Consider the following 17,754-nt stretch of genomic DNA (forward strand, 5'->3'; position numbering starts at 1 on the left):
TTGTGGCAGTTTTAAGATTCTAAGAAAAGCTCTTTGGGGAGTTTATAAAATGTGCGGAATTTAATCAGAACAAATCAAGCTGGTCAGCAAAGTTCATACAGCCCATGCTGTATGCTTCAATCTTGATTCTTTTATCACAGAGGAGAGTTATATAACCCTACATACCTGACTGTGTCATATTTTCTTATTGGAATAATTTAAGTTCCCTGTCCCCTCCTACCATCCCCAGCATTATTGCTGTCCATCCTTTGATTAGTGTTATTTCTGCATATCAGTCATGTGCTTGATATTACATAAAGAATGTAAAGAGGCATGGTTACAGTTCCAATGAACTTACAACTAAATAGTCAATTCCAGTCTCGCTCTTTCTGGGCAATTTATTGAAGAATTGCTAGTAATTTGGTTCACGTAACAATACCCCCTGTAATCTTTTCTACTCTTGTTCCTGTCTACAAGACTGCTTTCCTTTTCTTCACATGGAAGGATTCCTTCCTTTCATTTTTGTATCCCTGGAAAGAATAACCCACCTATGTATCCTTTCTTGCAGCAGTCATATCCATGAATAATATAACTTTTATTGTTGCTTTCCTCATTATTTTTGCTAAGAGGATCTGGAACATGGTTTTGAGTCTACTGATTATTTCTTTTTTCCATCTTCTCACCTGACTTACAGGAATATTATCCAGGTTTCAGAGAATCTCTCCAGAAATGGAGACTTAGATGCCCCAGTGTTTAATTCCAGTAATATCATTTGTAGTGAAACCCATGACCTTGAATCAGCATGTCAGTTATCCAGGCAAGAGAGCGTTAGATACTTCAGCACGGCATCCGAAATAGCATCCACTGAGTAATGCAGTTGTGCAAAATTAGCCTATTCAATATCCAAACCTAAAAACCACTGAAGACTTAAGGAAGTCAGTCCTATCTAAGGATGTACTGAGCCAGATCAATGGTCCATCTAGCTCGGTGCCCCATTTCTGATACTGGCCAATGGGAAAAACAGTCCCATCATCTGCAGTTAACTATTTAGGGGCTTCCATAGCTTGCATTTACTTCTTTTTTCACAACTCGAAAGGGCTTTTGTTCCCAGGAACTGCATTCACACTTCTGACCTCCACAGTAAATCACAAAAACACCCAGGCTCCCAAGTACTACAGCCCGGACCCTCTCCTGAAGACAAGCACTCCAAATTTGGCAAAGCTTCTTCTAAGATGCACGGGGTTCCTCTTTTAAAAATCACTTTTTTAGCTAGCTCCCTAATAGCCATTTGCGCAAGGAGCAGGCCCCACCGTGCTTCAAAGCTGCCAGGTTTGACAGGCCCTAAGGGCTCGGATAAAGGAGGATGGAAAAAGGCAGTAGGGGAAAGCCAAGAACAGAGGGGAAGGAAAGCGATAAAAGTATACTTGACCCATCCTGCTGAAGTAACGCCACTGCGGGAAAATGAATTAATCCAAAATTTGTGGGCTAAAAGGGGGAGACTGCAAGGGCAAAGGCAGCCCTCGGGCCGCTGTGTGCCCCTGATGCCGCCGTGCCTAGCAGGGCGCATTACCTCCAAGGTCTACCTGTATATTTTTACCTAACCAAGAGCTTAACGCGTTAAAAAGAAAAAAAAGAAAAAAGAAAAAAAAAAAGGAAAGCACGTCTACCTCTCCAAAGACGCCGCCGCCCGCCCGGCGCTCTCGCCGCCACGGCAGCTGTGCGGGGGCGGCGCCACCATGGCGGCGGGCGGCGCCGGCGGAGGAGGAGGAGGAGCGGGCGGCGGCTCGCTGCCGGGCGGGCGCATGGCGGCGGGCGGCCTGCTGCAGTTCCTGCGGCTGGTGGGGCAGCTCAAGGTGAGCGCGGGGAGCGGCGCCGGGCCGGGGGGAGCGCGGCGGGGCGCCTGCGGGAGCCGCGGCGGGGCGTTGGCGAGCCGCGACCAGGCCCCAACATGGATCCGCGGTGACCGGCGCGGCGAAGCGGGGCGCTAGGTGGGGGGGGTTTCCGGGTGCCCCGAGCATTAAGGGAGGACCAGGGCCCCCTGAAAGCAGCCGTGGTCCCTGTGCTCCCTCACTGGCTTTCAGCAGCCGCGCTAACGCCGCTGCCTGAAAGCTACGATGTCTGTGAGGCGGAGAAAATGGCCCCCGGCCCGGTGGCCGGAGCCGGCTGCCCCGGGGGCAGGCGGGCAGCGCCCGGGCGAGGCGGCCCGCGGTTTTTCCGCGCTGTGCGTGTGCTCCGGCCCTCGAAAGGGCTGTCGCTGCTGCTTGCTTGTCTTCAAATAGTGGTGTAAAGGAGTCCTGCCACAGAGCCCGGTCTCCGTGGCGAGTGCCTTCCTGGAAGCATCAAAACTTACCAGCGCGTGAGATGGCAGCCGGGCCGAGTTTCTGTTGGTGTCTGCAAAGTGACGCGCCCCAACCCTAAGGTCTTAATGTTTAAGTTGTTGTCACGCTGCCTTCACCCAGAGAGTAGCGCGGACAGGATGGGTGTACAGGAACGTGGAGAAGCCGGAGAGCGTGTCGGACCATATGTACAGGATGGCAATGATGGCGCTGGTGACCGAAGACAAAAGCCTTAGCAAAGACAGGTGAGACTCTCTCTGGTTGTTACGACTCCTTTTCTTAACGTGGCGGAAGAGCTGCAAGCAGAACGCTTAGGGCAGCTCCCGTGCTGAGGGGGAGCTTTCAAAACACAGCGAGAGAGTGTTTGAATTCCTCCCCCCGCCCCCCTTTCGGCAGGTTGCTGTTTACCTGGAGAGGTTAAAGGCACTAAGGATTGCTATCACTAAAATCAGAGTGCCGAGGCAAGTCTTTAATGCAAGGGCTCGGAGCTGGGCTTCTTGTGAGCTGTAAATAAGCAGGCTGAAGACTTTCAGTTAAAAGGCAGTTTGAAGAAATAGACAGTGAAGGCAAAGTCATATACTGTGTAGATTTTGACGGACTGAGTTAGCCCTCAGCGGCAGTAAGGAGACACATAAATCATATAGTGTAGAAGCGAAAGCATTGTTAGTATTGAATGAGTTGTCAAGTATGGTATGGGATCATATTTGCTTTGCCAATTCAAGAGCTGATGAAAATAGTGAAGACTTTTGAGTATTTTCTTACAGACTGACATAGCTACAGAGTTGTGAGCATGTTTTGTCAGGTTATATATTGAATTTGGGACGGCTCCAATCAGATTACATTCTACTTGTTACAGGGATAATGTGAAGTGTATAATGTAGTTAGCTTCTGTATGCTTGGGTTTGGAAGATGTTATGATAACTGAGTACGTCACTCTTGAATGGTATTCTCTTGTACAAACTATATTTATACTTAAATCTATATTTACAAACAGCAGTAGCTAGAAATCAGGAATTAAAATCATGTATAGGTGGAAGCTATTTCCCTTAGCAAAGAAGTGAAAAATATTGTATACAATTGGAAAAAAAAAAAAACTGTAAAATATACAGAGGGGATAAATTATGCAGTCTCTTAAGACACCTTTATTAATTATGAGGCATAGCTTAAAATGCTGAAAAATTAATTATTCTGTCTTGGCTTCTTGTCAGATGCATACGATTAGCTTTGGTTCATGATATGGCTGAATGCATTGTTGGAGATATCGCTCCTGCAGATAATATCTCCAAGGAGGAGAAACACAGGAGAGAAGAGGTATGACACACAGCCTGAAACCACATCTGCAAAGCTTTTTACGTGTTTTTAAATACAGTGGCAGTGAAGAGATCCTCAGAACAACCTAATACTGTCATTGGCATTGTGCAAATGGGCCACGAGTAAACAAAGTTTGTTTTTTTTTTTTCAACATTTTGATATTACACAGACAAAATGAAGAAGTACAAGGGTATAGAAGAAGAACACCTGAAGTAATCTCCATTCCAACCATTAATTTCTGTACTGACTAGATTTTTTGTAGCCTGAGATGTTAGTTGTGTTTACCAGCCTAATCAAGAAGTGGGGAGCGGAGAGTAGGTATATTGAGAAGAGTGGATGACCGTTAATGGATTGTTTATACAGTGCCAGATAACTTGAATGCATCATAAAGTTTATTTAAACAATTTGCACAGGAATCCCGGTGTAGATACCAATTTTGTCATTAGTTTTTGCGGTTTGGCTTGATTTATTTTATTTTGGCCATGTATATGTCTAAACTGCTGCTTTGTCAATGCTGTTTTGGTGCATTATTTGAAGAAAAGGTAAACCACTCCTTCAGTCACAGCTAGAGGGCCTAGTAATTTCTTTTGAGGCCACAATTAGTTCTTCAGAGTGTAATGAATGCTCTAATGATTTTTTCCCACTTTTATGCTTACCTGTTTAAGCTTGGGGGTGAGGTTTATGACTAATTCTAGGAGTAAACTTTGCTAAAAAAGTGCAATTTAAAGATCAAAGGACTATTTAGAATTCTTTAAATGCTACCTTTACTAACTGTAATTTCAGTCTTTCTGTTTTTTTCAGTGTACTTGTTTAATGTGTTCTTACACTAAACTAAAAGAAACCTTTCCCTGATGCCTCCAAAGGTTGTTTTGTCACTAAGGGTCAGACTTTAACTTGCCTAGAGGGAATTACCATTTGTTTTTAGGCACTTAAAGAAAAGTTTTGATGCTTAAATATGTTCACAAATTTTTCTGAAGTATTTCTAGCTCCTTCTGCTCCAATTTAACTCAGTAGGACTTTGCTGTTGACCTCATGAGAAGGAGGATCAAGTACTGAACATTTATGCTGACCCTGAACTTTGGGGTAAAATTACACTGAGGGTAATGGTTTCATCAGATGGCCTGAGCTGAATTATCAGTACTCTGCTGCTGAGTTCTCTTTTCTCCTCTGCTCTACTGCTTATGTTGAGCTGGTTCTGAAGTTTGCTTGTTTATTTGGTAAGTTTAATCAGTTAGTCTCACTAAAGCAGCAGAAAATTAACTTGACGTTTAAAAAAAGAAGAGTCGTTTTTTGCCAGGTAAGCCATTTTGCCCTGCTAACACTGAAATTGGATGAGCTCCAGAGCTGGAAGGAGGTGGGGAGGAATGAGACCTTAATGCTTCAGTGGTGAGGAGCAGGTGATTAAGTTCAGCCATACTGTGAAATCATGTCCTGTGTCTCAAGTGGAAAAACAATCATGGCATAAAACCTTTATTTTGCCTGTGATGCTGATTGTTTCAGAACCAGCACTGTGTTACTAGGAAACAGTAGAAATAGCACAGAAGACTAATTCCCTGGAAGAACATGAAGAACATACTTGCTGGTTATACCATTAGTTTGATATGGCATTACACCTTGTCCCAAAATTTTTATTCTTGAATAAATGGTATCTCAGCCTGGGAGTATTATGTCTTATTGCTGCAGAGGAAGGTAGAGCTGGTAACTGATGGCAGTTCCCTGGCATTTGACTTGCCTGTTTTGCTCTGAGCTTCTTTTTGGACTCTTGAAGTTACCGGATACACTTTCAGGTTATTTTTCTGTTGTTTTGGACTAATTCTCTAACAATGCATTTAAGCAGCTCCCAGAAGGGATCCTCTGCCAAGTGCTCCTGCTGTTCTGCTGGCAGGTTTCATGGTGTACACATGCGCTTTTGAAAAGTATTGTGTAGTATATGCTTTTACAAACTTGGTAACAAGCAGTTAATTTTTTAAAAGATAATGATAAAGATGTGCTTGTTCAAGTCATTCATATATGAATAATGGCTTCTTTTTTTCAGGCAGCTATGCAACAACTGACCCAACTTCTATCAGAGGACCTCAGAAAAGAAATTTATGAACTCTGGGAAGTAAGCTTGCAATCTTTTAATCCTTTGCTAAAATTGAGGGTAACCTATTGTCCTCTTTCTGTTCGCCTATAAAACTGTGCCATCTCTTATTTGACATCAAGCAAGGTAGATTCATTTGTTCAGGAGATAAGGCTTTAAATTTTTTAGTGAACAGTATGAGTGAAGATGACTTTGGGATCCCTTTCAAGAAGGAACCATAAACTTTGGTAAAATAACCGGGCTTTGACCTCACAGAGTTCCAGGTGAACCCTTTCAGGGCTTGGTTTGACAACTGAAAGAAGAGTTTGCTCTTTATACCCAACCCTCTTGGATATAAATCTGTTTTTTACTAAATTCTGTTTTGTTGACATCTGTCTCTTTGTAGCTTTTTTAATACAGAAAAATATAATGGAATCTGATTATATCATGTAATAATTTTCTTCTGCTTTTTTTTACAAGTAATAATTTGTGGTTTTAATTTCTTTGTTATACAACCCATTAGACTAAAATATTTAGTAGTAAGTTCTGGTTTAAACTTAAATCTGGAGTACTGATAAAGTACAGTTCTCTTCTACAAGCAACAGAGATTGCTGGCCAGTCTTGGATACCTTAAATCTTTGTATTGGAAAATACATCTCTGAAGGTGATTTAACTTTGTAATGCAACTCGTGCTGTTAATTGTGAAGATCTTTTATATTTGCAAACAAGGGATCGTTAGATTGTTTCTAAACAATCTATGTTTAGATTTACTGTGCTTTATCTTCTCCTGACATACAATCTCATAAGGACAAGTGAGTCCACAGTCTCTTGTTCACATCTTGTTGCAAACAAGGGGTTATATGTTTCTTGGGCTTCGTAACCCAAGGCTATATTTTATGCAGACATTCTTACTTTTCCACTTAGACTGTATTTAAATTCCATATATTTACAGCCAACTTCTGTGCTTGGTTATATTCCCCCCCCCCTTTTTTTTTTGCGCTAGTTGTATGGTTAAACTGGCGACAGAGCTGTGTTTTCAGTGCTGCACGCCAGGGTTGAAGGGGTAAATCAGCATAACCAAATTTGGGAAATATGGAGCGTGTATTTGTATAGTAAACACTGATTCCTTCTCCATTCAGAAGCTGCTGTAATAGAACAACAAAAGTTTATGATAGATAAGAGTTGTCTTGTGGGATTTTTTTTTTTTGCGTATTTTTTCCTTTGCCTCGGGCTTCCCTTCTGATTGTATAGGAGCTGGTTCAGTATGCAATTAGTTCTTCAGCATGTTAGCTTTTCATCTTTCTCGTTAACCATAATTTAGCATATGCACACTTTGATCATTTGTTCTTTGTTTGTACCTTCAGGATAATTTATTGGCATTAACTCTCCAATGTAGCAGTATCAATGTAACCCACATAGCAACAAGTGTAATCTAAAAATCTAATGCTCACATGCAGCCCCTCTAGGCTTACTTTAAGTGGAACAACTAGATCCATCAAAAAAAAAGCAGATAACAAGAATCCTCTGATCACTTGGTATAATATTATGGTTTCAGCTAGCCAGAGGCATTTCTGTCTGCTTTCTTTTTATGAGTGAACGAAGTGATGGCCTCGATCTGAACAGTGTCTGGACAAGATCTGTTGAGACTCTCACCAAGTTCTTTTGTACTGGTCTGTCCTGTTTTGACCCCCTTTTCCCTACAGCCTTGAGAAGACTATTGCTTTGGACTGTACTGGCGAGCTCTCTCCAAGTGTGTGTGTGTGTATCTGTGTGATGTAGGGGAAAAAGTTAGCAGAAAGATGCCATTGATATATTTTCACTTTATAACTTAATTCAGAATACATTAAAAAAAAAAAAGGGAAAAGTCAGCACACTTCAGCGCTGTCCTGCTTTTCTTATTTTTCAAGAGCAAAATCACAGTAGTCATTTTAAAAGACAGCCCTACACAGACTGTGGCATTTGAAAGACCAGTTACTGTTTCTCCAAAGTATATTATTTTGCACTCTTAAACAGCTGGGGGGACAAAACAATAAATGATTATTTCAGTGTTAGGCACAGTTACATTACAATAGCTAATGTTTCTTGAGGTTAATGTAAGCTGAGGTGTGCATAAGATCTGGTGGGCTTTGTGCACGAGGAGATGGGTAACAGACTGATTTTCCCAATTAATAGAGGAGGTGAGGCAGACCTTTACAAGCAAACAGCCACAGTGATGAAGTTCTCCATTATAATGCTGCCAAAAGGGTTTGTGCTTTTTGGTGACAAATAAAATGGAATAAAACATGAGTCATGAAAATAGTATAAATAAATGGATTTGAGAAAGTAAGAGGAAGTATTTAAACAATTCATATATGAGGCAAATCTCGGACTGAAAGGAGGAAGGGGGGAAGGTAAAAATGTTGAAATGAAACTGTTGATTAAACTGTTGATCAGAATGTAATTGAAATTTTAAAGTATCATTTAAATTCAAATAGAGTGATATACAAATCAGTCATGGCTAATAAAATCTGAATTTCTCACTTTAGAATGTAAAGCAGTAAGCATAATAATAAAGCAGACTCCTAACAGTATGTCAGACAAGCAAATGATCATGCCACGTTCATTATCTGAGCATCACTGTGCTGGAATTATAAACCAGGATCTTGCCACTATGAATGACATTCACCATTGTCTTCACCATGCAGAGGGAGTTTATTGTTAATCAGTTTATTCCTGTCTGTCATGTTATAGAAACAAAATTCTGCTCTCTGAAGTGGCCTAAATCCTGGTAGTAGTTTAGGGTCTTTCTTGTCTGTTTCAAATTCTGTCAAAATCCTGCCATGTTCTGTGGGTCAGTAGGAAAAACTCTTCCTGCAGTTGCACTGTTCTCATCTGTAGAATTGCTGTCTATAACTGGTTACGTGTACCTGAAAGCACAGATAGGCCTGGTGTGTACATAAGGCTCTGGTCTGATTATTACCGATGTTAATGATGATGAGGGGGGTCAGATCTGCTGAGGGTAGCAAGGTGGTGATAACCCACAGAGAAAGTAGCCTTTTTCTGCGGTTGGTTTGGAAAGCCAGGAGCAGACCAGTTGAAGAGACATCAGATAAAATGCCATAGATTTTGAAAAAGGAAAATGAAACGGCCAACCTGTCTGCAACTATCACTGGAGGTAAATGACAGCAAAATTGTTCAAGCTGACTAGTAATGTGAATGACTCGCAAATATAAACTGACAATGAATGGAGAGAGGGAAAAGATAGCAGAGCGATTAAAGGACTTGATGTGTTATGGAGTGGAAACCCCATAACAACACCACTCCTTGTCTCCCAGGAGAAAGAAAGAGATATAAGCAGCTCAGACAGATTAGACCAAAGAGATTAAGAAGGAGTGACAGGAAAATTGTAAGGAACAACTCCTTATGAAAATAGCAACTGGCGGAGAAAAATGCAAAATAGTTCTTAAAAATATGTAAAAGTAATGCATAGGCACACGCCATGGTGATTCATAGTCTTTGCCAACCCTGGAAAGGTCTTTATATATAAAATTTTATTATATGGAACCTATTATTTAACTCGTACATTGTGACTAGGATTGTCTCCGTGTGATCCCTGATTCAGCAAAACATTTTGGTACGTGTTTGAGTACGCAAAAGTTAATTGTGTCCTTAAATCCTGTTATGTTTAATAGAACTTTAGCACATACTTAATTTTAAGTGTTTTGCTGAACAGCAGGCTTTAGAAGAGAGTGAAAGAGGTAGCTCTGTTCTGAGTATTTATGGAACAGCTTTTACTAATAAAGAAAATTCTAGATATAAAAAGAGCTTCTAATACTGTTTCAGAACAACAAACAAAAATTTATTGCACATTTGTTTAGGAATATGAAAATCAGTCTACTGCAGAAGCCAAGTTTGTAAAACAGTTGGATCAGTGTGAGATGATACTGCAAGCATTTGAGTATGAAGAGTTGGAAAAGGCACCTGGCAGACTACAGGATTTTTATGATTCAACTGCTGGTATGACACTTTTTTTTTTTTAAACAAAACCAATACATAAATTGCTTTTTTTTTCTGATAGGCATTCAGAGCAGGTGAGAAACAGTTGTTTCACTCATTACTGAAGTACACACTAAATATTTTTGGTGAAGTTTATCATGGTATGAAAGCACCTTACATTTATCTGTACATGTTGAACATGGATTGCATTTATACCAACTTCCTTTTACATCTCTTTGGATTTAGAGAGAAACTCAGCTTTCATTACACTTGCATGCATTTAAGGATCTCTCTGTACCACTAGAGGGGTTTAAAGGAACCTTTAGTCTTCATTGATGCTTTGACAGAAGCTTGCTTCTACCCTAAGCTAGTGTTTCACAAGCCAGTGAAGTAAACTTGCTATCCCTACATTGACTGCGGTCTTGTAGGACCTGCCCAAAGTATATGGGGGAACCAGCTCAGTGAAATGCTTTAGGTGCAATTGTACTACATTTCATTCTATCTACTGCTCTTCATGCTTTCCAAAATAAATTAAATTGTTAGTTAAAATGAGAAAATAGGTAAAATAGTTGTTTTAAAAATTTTAGCAAGAGAGTTGAACACCAGAAAAGGGCTATGCTTCCAAGTCATCCTGTCCTGGGAAAAAATAAGAACAAATGAACTCAAGGAAAGGACCAGCAATCTCCAGACACTGCATCTGTAAAAGAATTCCCATTTATACCTTGGTGACTCCTCAGGGAAATAATAAGTGCTCTAAAAAAATGTAATGATTTGATTGGGCAAGAAGGAAAAAAAGGACTACATGAGAAAAGCTGAAATACTTATTTTTCTAATTGACATCTTTCCCCTCTTGCTAGAATTCAGTAACTTAAATCAAGCTAGTTTCTCAGGAGAGCCTAGAGCGTATACCCTAAGTGAACCCATGATCTCAAGTCCTTGAATTGGAGTGGTTTCCTGTAGTAAAATACATATCATGGAACTGTTCTGGTCAGGATGCAGCCTTTTTCTAACTCTAAGTGTCTTACAGAGCAAGAAATATTTGTATAAGCTTTTTGGGGAAAAATGGCTGTAACTACTCTTATAGTTATTCCATAGTTGAAGTAGAATAGAAATACTGCCTTAAAAAATTCTGAGCCTAAAGCTCAGCATCACTGCCAAGCTTTCACAGCCAACCTTTCACACATAGAAAAATGAGAGCATTTTAATTAATTTTTCCCTTTCTTTTGTCTTGCAGGAAAATTTGCTCACCCAGAAATACTTCAGCTTGTGTCTGTGATTAATACAGAAAGGAATCAAAAAATAGCTGCTACATGTCATCCACATTCCTGAGGTGTTCCTAAGCAGCTATAGCTATATTAAACTTTTTGGTTTTTGTTTTACATTCTCTATGTTGTTTTCCCTCCCATAACATCACTAATTCTGCCAGGGGAGTTTTTTTCTGTGCATTAACTGCTGAGAATCTTGAGACCACTTAGATAGGAGTGGGTAGGGTAGTTGCATCCCAAACCATAGATTCTGTCAAGGACCCAATATTATAAATGAGGTTTAGGGCTTCCCCCCCACCCCAACTCAGCTTTGACTAATGCAGTCTCACTTACAAAAGTACTTTATCTGGAGAACAGTACATTTCATGGTAGGGCAAGATAGCTATAACGCTGAATGAAATGTAACTCTCGTCACTGAGGGAAAGTCTAATTATTATGTGAAAGTATATGTTCTTCAGCAGAACGTAACCCCATAATAATAAATCAACATTAGGAAGAGATTATTCTGCAGAAATAATTACTCTTCAATGAAAAAATTTTTTTATGCTTTAACACCTAAATGCCTATTTAGTTTTATATTACCTTTGAATGAAGTCTTTGGAGTAGCATAAAATTTTTGTTTATTGTCCAAATGGTATTTCAAGCAGATTCTGTCCTGGTTCTGTATAAAGCTGTAAAAGGCCTGACTAACACTCTCCAACAGAAAACTTCACTTCCACATATGCATCAGTGTTGCCCAGTCGTCCCAGATGAATTGGGGAGAGTCTTGCTTAGTCCTCATCTCATGCTGAGGTCTAATTCTGGAGGAATGAGGTTCCTCAGATTTTTCCCTTGAGAACACTTTTAATGCTAGGTAAGCTTTGAAGAATACTAAAGCATCTCTATTCTGTGTATAGAATCGATTGCTGTATTCAGAGAAAGAACAGTAAGACAGTAACTGCTCACTGTGGTTTGGTTTGACACTCTTTAATATGTTCATTTCACTAGTAGATTCAGAGTTCAAACTAATTATTTTCAAGACAGTTGAAAGTGGAATCCAAATCTTTAGTAAATTCCAGCTTTACAGCTTTTTTCCCCACCTTTTCCAAGTGAGATTCTAACTCTTTGGATAAAATCTTCCTTTGTATATCTCTCAGTCAGTGGGGTTCTAGTTGAGTATAAATCCACTCTTAGGGTTTTCCTTCATCCTCAGTCAAGTAAGAGAGTTTATCAGAGCATCAGCATGTGTTGGCTGTCCTATCTGACGTTTTTATTCAGTGCCATGAATGGGCATCTCTGAGGTCTCCACTGGGGAAAATCAGGTAAGTTTAACTTAGCTCATTGCAAACAAATCTGTTCAGATAATGCACTGACTGTGACAGGTAGTCTTGTTTTGTGACTTCTAAACATGCATAGGCTTAAGAACATACACTTACTGTATCAAATAGGTTACTAGCTATTCACTGTGTTACACAGAAGCAAGATGCAGAGTACATTTCTCTAGAAGCTCTTGATAGAGGCAAACTTAGAGATGAGATTTGCTTTGGAGTATGTGATCCTTAAGAAGTGATGGTTTCATTAATTAACTTTTCTCAATATATTTCTCTTCTGTGTTTCATACAATTCCTTACACTGTGTCTGCATTATAGCAGGGAATTGTGCCGAGGTTTATATAAGGCCAGGATTCCTAACTCCCCCTCACCCCACAATGACAATCTGCTGGACACTTGCACAAATAATTCATAATGCCCAAGTTGTCATATAAAACTAGATGTGCAAGTGCCTGTACTTCAACATAATGCTCCAAAGTAAAAATTCATCAGAATTTTTATTCCACTGAGTTAGGTACCAATCACAGTTTGTATAGAAAGCCAGGTGTAAAGGGGCTACCGACACATTGGAAGACAGAAAAAACAATCTTGACAAACTGGAGAAGTGGTTCGATAGGAACATACAGCAAGTACTACCCCCAGCAGGACCAGTCAGCTCTTCCAGTGCAACAGGTGGCTTCACTGGCTAGTGATACACAGTTCTGCAGGGGATCAAGAGCTGAACCTGAGTCAGCAATGCAGTGTTGCAAGAAAGGTAAGTATTATGGGAAACAGAGAAATGGTTTGTGTGTGTGTTGTGTGAGAGTTTTGCTTTTTTTTAAAAAAAGAAACCTAGGACGTACTCCATGTAAAACAACTGTAATTGCATGTCAGTTTTGGACACTGCATTTTAAGAGAAATGGGAATTAGTTGGAAAGACACAGGGTGGACATGCAATCAAAATATAAGCCATGATGAGAGGCTGAAAGAAAGGTTAGAAAATAGCCTGTGGGACCTCTGGCTCAAGCAGTAATGACATGCGCTGCTCACATATAGGAGAAGTGTGCTACACCCTGGACATATGACCTTATTAATGTGTACAAATATCTGAAGGGAGGGTGTCAAGAGGATGGGACCAGACTCTTTTCAGTGGTGCCCAGTGACAGGACGCGAGGCAACGGGCACAAACTGAAACACAGACGCTTCCATCTGAATATAAGGAGAAACTTCTTCACTGTGAGGGTGACAGAGCACTGGAACAGGTTGCCCAGAGAGGTTGTGGAGTCTCCTTCTCTGGAGATATTCAAAACCTGCCTGGATGCGATCCTGTGCAACGTGCTCTGGGTGACCCTGCTTGAGCAGGGGGGTTGGACTAGATAATCTCCAGAGGTTCCTTCCAACCTCAACCATTCTGTGATTCTGTGAGATGAAATCACCTTCTCCATCTTTTTACTCTGCTCTGTTCATATCAGGGTTGTGCCTACTCATAGTGGTAGCTATTTTAACAACAACAACAACATGATAAGGATTTCTATGCAACAGAAGCGTGTCTGGCCAACCCACTTCCACCTCTCTTACCTCTGTAATATCAACACAATCTCTTTAAATTGTGCTCTTAATGTAATTAAAAACAATTTACTGCTTTCCCAGAAATATTTTTGTGTGTATATATATACATATGTGCATACATATGTATATATGTGTGTGTCTATATATATATATATATAAAAGAATAAAATGAAGTCTAACTCATTTTCCTGTAGAAGATGACACTGCTTGCCCTCCATGTTTTAACCTTATTTTGGCTGCTGGCCCTGTTCAAAAGAAGGTCAATACTTTTAGAACTACAAGATATTAATTTATTCCTCTGCAGCACATTTCACTTTTACCAAACAGTTCAATCATTTTTCTTTTTCAAACCTCCAGATCTTCAAAACTTGAGCCAGACATTTCCATTGGAAACTTCAGGCTTGGAAGGGAGTGAATGCATTTTAAAAACTGCAGGAATGGCAGATTATATTCCTGCAGTTTACTTTGATACTCTACTGTGATACAGCAAGATACAGAAAAGAGATACAGTATTACTAGTGACTGTAAGAATTGAAAAAATAAAATCCAGAGTGTAAATGAGTTGAGAGAAATTTATTTTTTATAAGAATATCAATAACTAACTTCATTTACACAAAGTTGACCAGTAAGATTTTGTTTAAATTTATGTACTAAAAACTCTGCAAAATAAGCTAGCAAACTGTCACAACAAAACTGTACTAAAAAAAACTTAATTAAATTTGCTTCCATGCTAAAATCACACTAAAGAGGCATTTTATATAAATGTCCAAGCTAACTTATGTCCAGTTGCACATTATGAAAGGACTTCCAACTTTGTAAAAACTAAAAGCCACATAGGAAAAAAATCACTTAAAGCCAAGTTTCCTCACAAGATTTTAAGCAATCTATAATGTTAAACTCACTAACACTGATTTGAAGCTTTGCCTTATGCTCAAAACAAGCATCCATTTTAAAAGTACCCAGACTGCTTTCCATTTGGCTTATACTCTTGATAAAGTTGTGCTCATCTCAGTCTGGGGAACTGAGTAATACAACATGCAGACTGACATGTGCTCATTAGCAAGACGCTGACAACTGTGCTGTTCTTTTCTTTAAAAAATGTTAAAAGGATGCAAGAAAACATGCTGAATCAAAGCTGAGAAAGATGACTGGCTCTTGGTGACTAAGTAGATATAAAGTGGAATTATGCCTGGGAGTGCAATGAAGCAGGACAAAATTTGGCACAAAAAGTGAAGTACTGGCTCATCCTGGGCATTGTAGCTTAGGGGGGCTTATGCTAGCAGCTCTGGAGTATAGACTGAAGGCATGGGCTCTCTAGCCTATGGCACATCTTAAGTCAATTGTTTATGTATTCTTTCTCTTAAGGCTGTAACTGCAATGAGGCTCATGCTGTTCAGTCATAAACTGACCTTCCCTTATTTTTGAGGGGAAGATACAGAGGCAAAATTATTACAGGCTTTTTTTCCCACCTCCCTTCCCTTTGTAATTAGTTTCTGCTGTCGAGTTTTATCAAACCACAGAGACCAAGCAACAGAACACATTTTTAAACTGAAGCTTTTCCAGCTACACTGATCAGCTTAGATCAGCAGCTGTGATCAGCTTAGTTTCTATATGAATAACTGGGTGTATCTTCCCGTTCTCCTTGTCTCTGCTGACTAAAGGATAGAGGGCAATGTCAGACTGTATCAATGAGAGAGAAAAAAACTTTCCTGTGACAATAAGTGATTTTAACTCCATTAGGAAACAGACCGTGTACAGACACTCCTGAGCAAAGGGCACCTGGTATGGCTGGTAGACAGTTGGTGTATGGACTATTGCTGGCAGTAGAAATCTTTGCACAGCTCTGGGTCCATCTGTCTGATGTGGCACTGAGAGGGGGGTTGCAAACCAACAGAAACAAAACGCAGTAAAATAAAAGAAATAAGAAACAGAGATTGGGACAATTTTGGAGGGAAGTTATCTGAAAATGAAAACTCATTTGGTCACTTAACGTTATAGAATTTAGAGTATTATAAGTCAATTACTTTGCGGTTCATATGGCATACAAAATACCTGATGATAAAATGGCCCATCCAAAATATATAAATACAGAGAGAAAGAATTTCTCCAGCACAAGGTCAGTGAGGCAGTTTTCCAAACTTGACAAAACCTTGTTGCACAAGCTGGGTGGTGAGGGACATCTAGAAATTGCTGGCTGGGTAGATCTCCGAACAGAGGCTGATGAGGCTCGGGAGGGCCAGAAGTCTAACACTGAAGCTCTTCCTCATTCTCAGGAAGTCGAGTGCCAGCAAGAGAGCTCTGAGCACTGGCATGGGCTGTAGAGCTGAGGACTTCTTCAAAACTACCCCCAGTGTGACCAGTCCCACCAACTTTGGTCTGAAAGAAGGCAAACAAAGAGAACAGCAAGTTCAAGTCCCACTTGCATTATGCTTCATGGCCATCAAGGCCTCAGAACTGTTCAAAGGAGACAAAGAATATGGCGCTTTATTTTTTTTTAATAGTACCAACAAAGCTCAAAAAAGAACCAAATAAAGCAACTCCTCTCCTTCCCCAATTTCTAAACTTTCAGGCTGCAGTTTTCAAATCCACCTGTGGAATTTGTCATAAAGGAACCATCCCCTAGGTCCTACCAGTGAACTTAGTCTCAATGTTAGGAAAGTTCTTTACATGAGTATCTTGAATTTATTTCTCTGTTCTTCCAGTTCTGCGCAGGCTGAGTAAGAGATGGGTATTAAAATGAACTGGTTTATTTTCTGAGTAAAGCAGCCCATCCCCTAACAATGGTAACATAGCTACCCTCAAAATTTATAAACCTTGCTGGGATTTCAGACAGTAGAAGGAATTTGGTAAGCAAAGAACAAAACTAGCAATCTGTCCTGGTAGGTTCTTGTAACCATCTCTAGATGTAACCATCTAGATACTGAGTTGCAAAACTGCCCACAGCATTTTAACTGAGACCCTTTTAGCTTAATTTCTTCCTGGGGGAAAAAATTAAATTGCATTAATGAAGCATGCAATTATGTGCTCACAGTTCATCTACTTTCAAAATGCTACAGTCTGCAGAATTTGTAAATATAAGTACTAAAAATAAAAGAAAATATGACTAAAACTCTGAAATTGAGTTTTCCTGACAAAGAAAAAGCTTTAAGTAAAGCTTTGGAAAATATCAAGACTGTAAGTGAAGAAAAGACAAAGCTGGTTTGATTTGGTTGTCTTGGTAAGAGAATATTCTTTTGTTTGACTTGGGAATATACCTCCTGGAAGTTGATTCAAGTCTGAAAATAAGGCAAAACTCTTCATTCCTAAAACTACAGCAGGACTTAAATAAAAGGTGGCACTTTTCCAGCCTGTCAGCCAGTGAATGCTTAGGAAGATTATTTTAATTAAATGAACTCTGCATCCTAAGTCTCCAAAGGGTTAATCCTGTGTAATCCTTTGTTTCATCAGCTAGCACAGGAGCTTACCTAGCTTGAAAGTTCAATAAAACAAGGTAGTAGGATGCTTGATATTTGCTCTGACAGTTTGAGTCATAGTTATAAAAAGTTCCCATCTTAAGAAGTAAAAATCTGTATCAATTCTAGTGGGCTGTGCTGATTTTCAGAAAGCATCAATCCATCACTGATTTTTGTAAATAGCAATACAACATATATAAAATTCATGACTCCTTCTATTTCCCAATTAAAATTCCCAACAAAAACAGTAGTGATTCAGACTGATCAAAATGAGTGTGGAAGCAGAATATTCCTTCCACCATTTCAAGTGACTCAGATAGGGTGCATCTGAATTTTGACACCTCAAAAGCAGAAATATTAATACAGTTTCATTTTCTGTTTGTGTTTCTGCCTGCTCTTCCATGGGAAAACAAGAACAGCATCAGTCATTTTTCTGGCATGCCTCTGGCCAATACCCAGTGCTTACAGCAAACACATAATTCGTAAGTGTTCTGGTTTTTAGAAAAGTTGAAAAGA

General features: G+C 39.7%; 2 protein-coding genes across 5 annotated transcripts in view; one reads left to right on the top strand and one right to left on the bottom strand.

Annotated features, from left to right (window-relative positions):
• The first annotated feature begins 1,700 nt into the window (after positions 1 to 1,700).
• On the top strand, positions 1,701 to 11,042 carry HDDC2 (HD domain containing 2). The gene is made up of 6 exons (XM_067293773.1): positions 1,701 to 1,832; positions 2,439 to 2,560; positions 3,524 to 3,626; positions 5,662 to 5,730; positions 9,546 to 9,684; positions 10,898 to 11,042. The coding sequence occupies exons 1-6, from the start codon at positions 1,716 to 1,718 to the stop codon at positions 10,990 to 10,992; spliced, it is 645 nt and encodes a 214-aa protein (XP_067149874.1). The 5' UTR covers positions 1,701 to 1,715; the 3' UTR covers positions 10,993 to 11,042.
• A 2,529-nt stretch (positions 11,043 to 13,571) lies between these two features.
• Positions 13,572 to 17,754, bottom strand: part of TPD52L1 (TPD52 like 1) — a 67,848-nt gene continuing 63,665 nt past the window's right edge. For all 4 annotated transcript variants that reach the window (XM_067293774.1, XM_067293775.1, XM_013959137.2 and 1 more), the window contains exon 7: positions 13,572 to 16,162. In XM_067293774.1, the coding sequence (XP_067149875.1) occupies positions 16,031 to 16,162 (132 nt within the window). In that variant the 3' untranslated portion in view covers positions 13,572 to 16,030. The remainder of the gene's footprint in view (positions 16,163 to 17,754) is intronic.

The sequence above is a fragment of the Apteryx mantelli genome, chromosome 3 (assembly GCF_036417845.1).
Source record: "Apteryx mantelli isolate bAptMan1 chromosome 3, bAptMan1.hap1, whole genome shotgun sequence".
Lineage (NCBI taxonomy): Eukaryota > Metazoa > Chordata > Aves > Apterygiformes > Apterygidae > Apteryx > Apteryx mantelli.

Bases quoted from the DNA above. Each gene is read 5' to 3' on its own strand.
- HDDC2 (XM_067293773.1), top strand. From the start codon at position 1,716: ATGGCGGCGGGCGGCGCCGGCGGAGGAGGAGGAGGAGCGGGCGGCGGC. The intron at 2,561-3,523 runs GTGAGACTCTCT...GCTTCTTGTCAG, and splicing joins AAAAGCCTTAGCAAAGACAG to ATGCATACGATTAGCTTTGG. The intron at 9,685-10,897 runs GTATGACACTTT...TTTGTCTTGCAG, and splicing joins TTTTTATGATTCAACTGCTG to GAAAATTTGCTCACCCAGAA.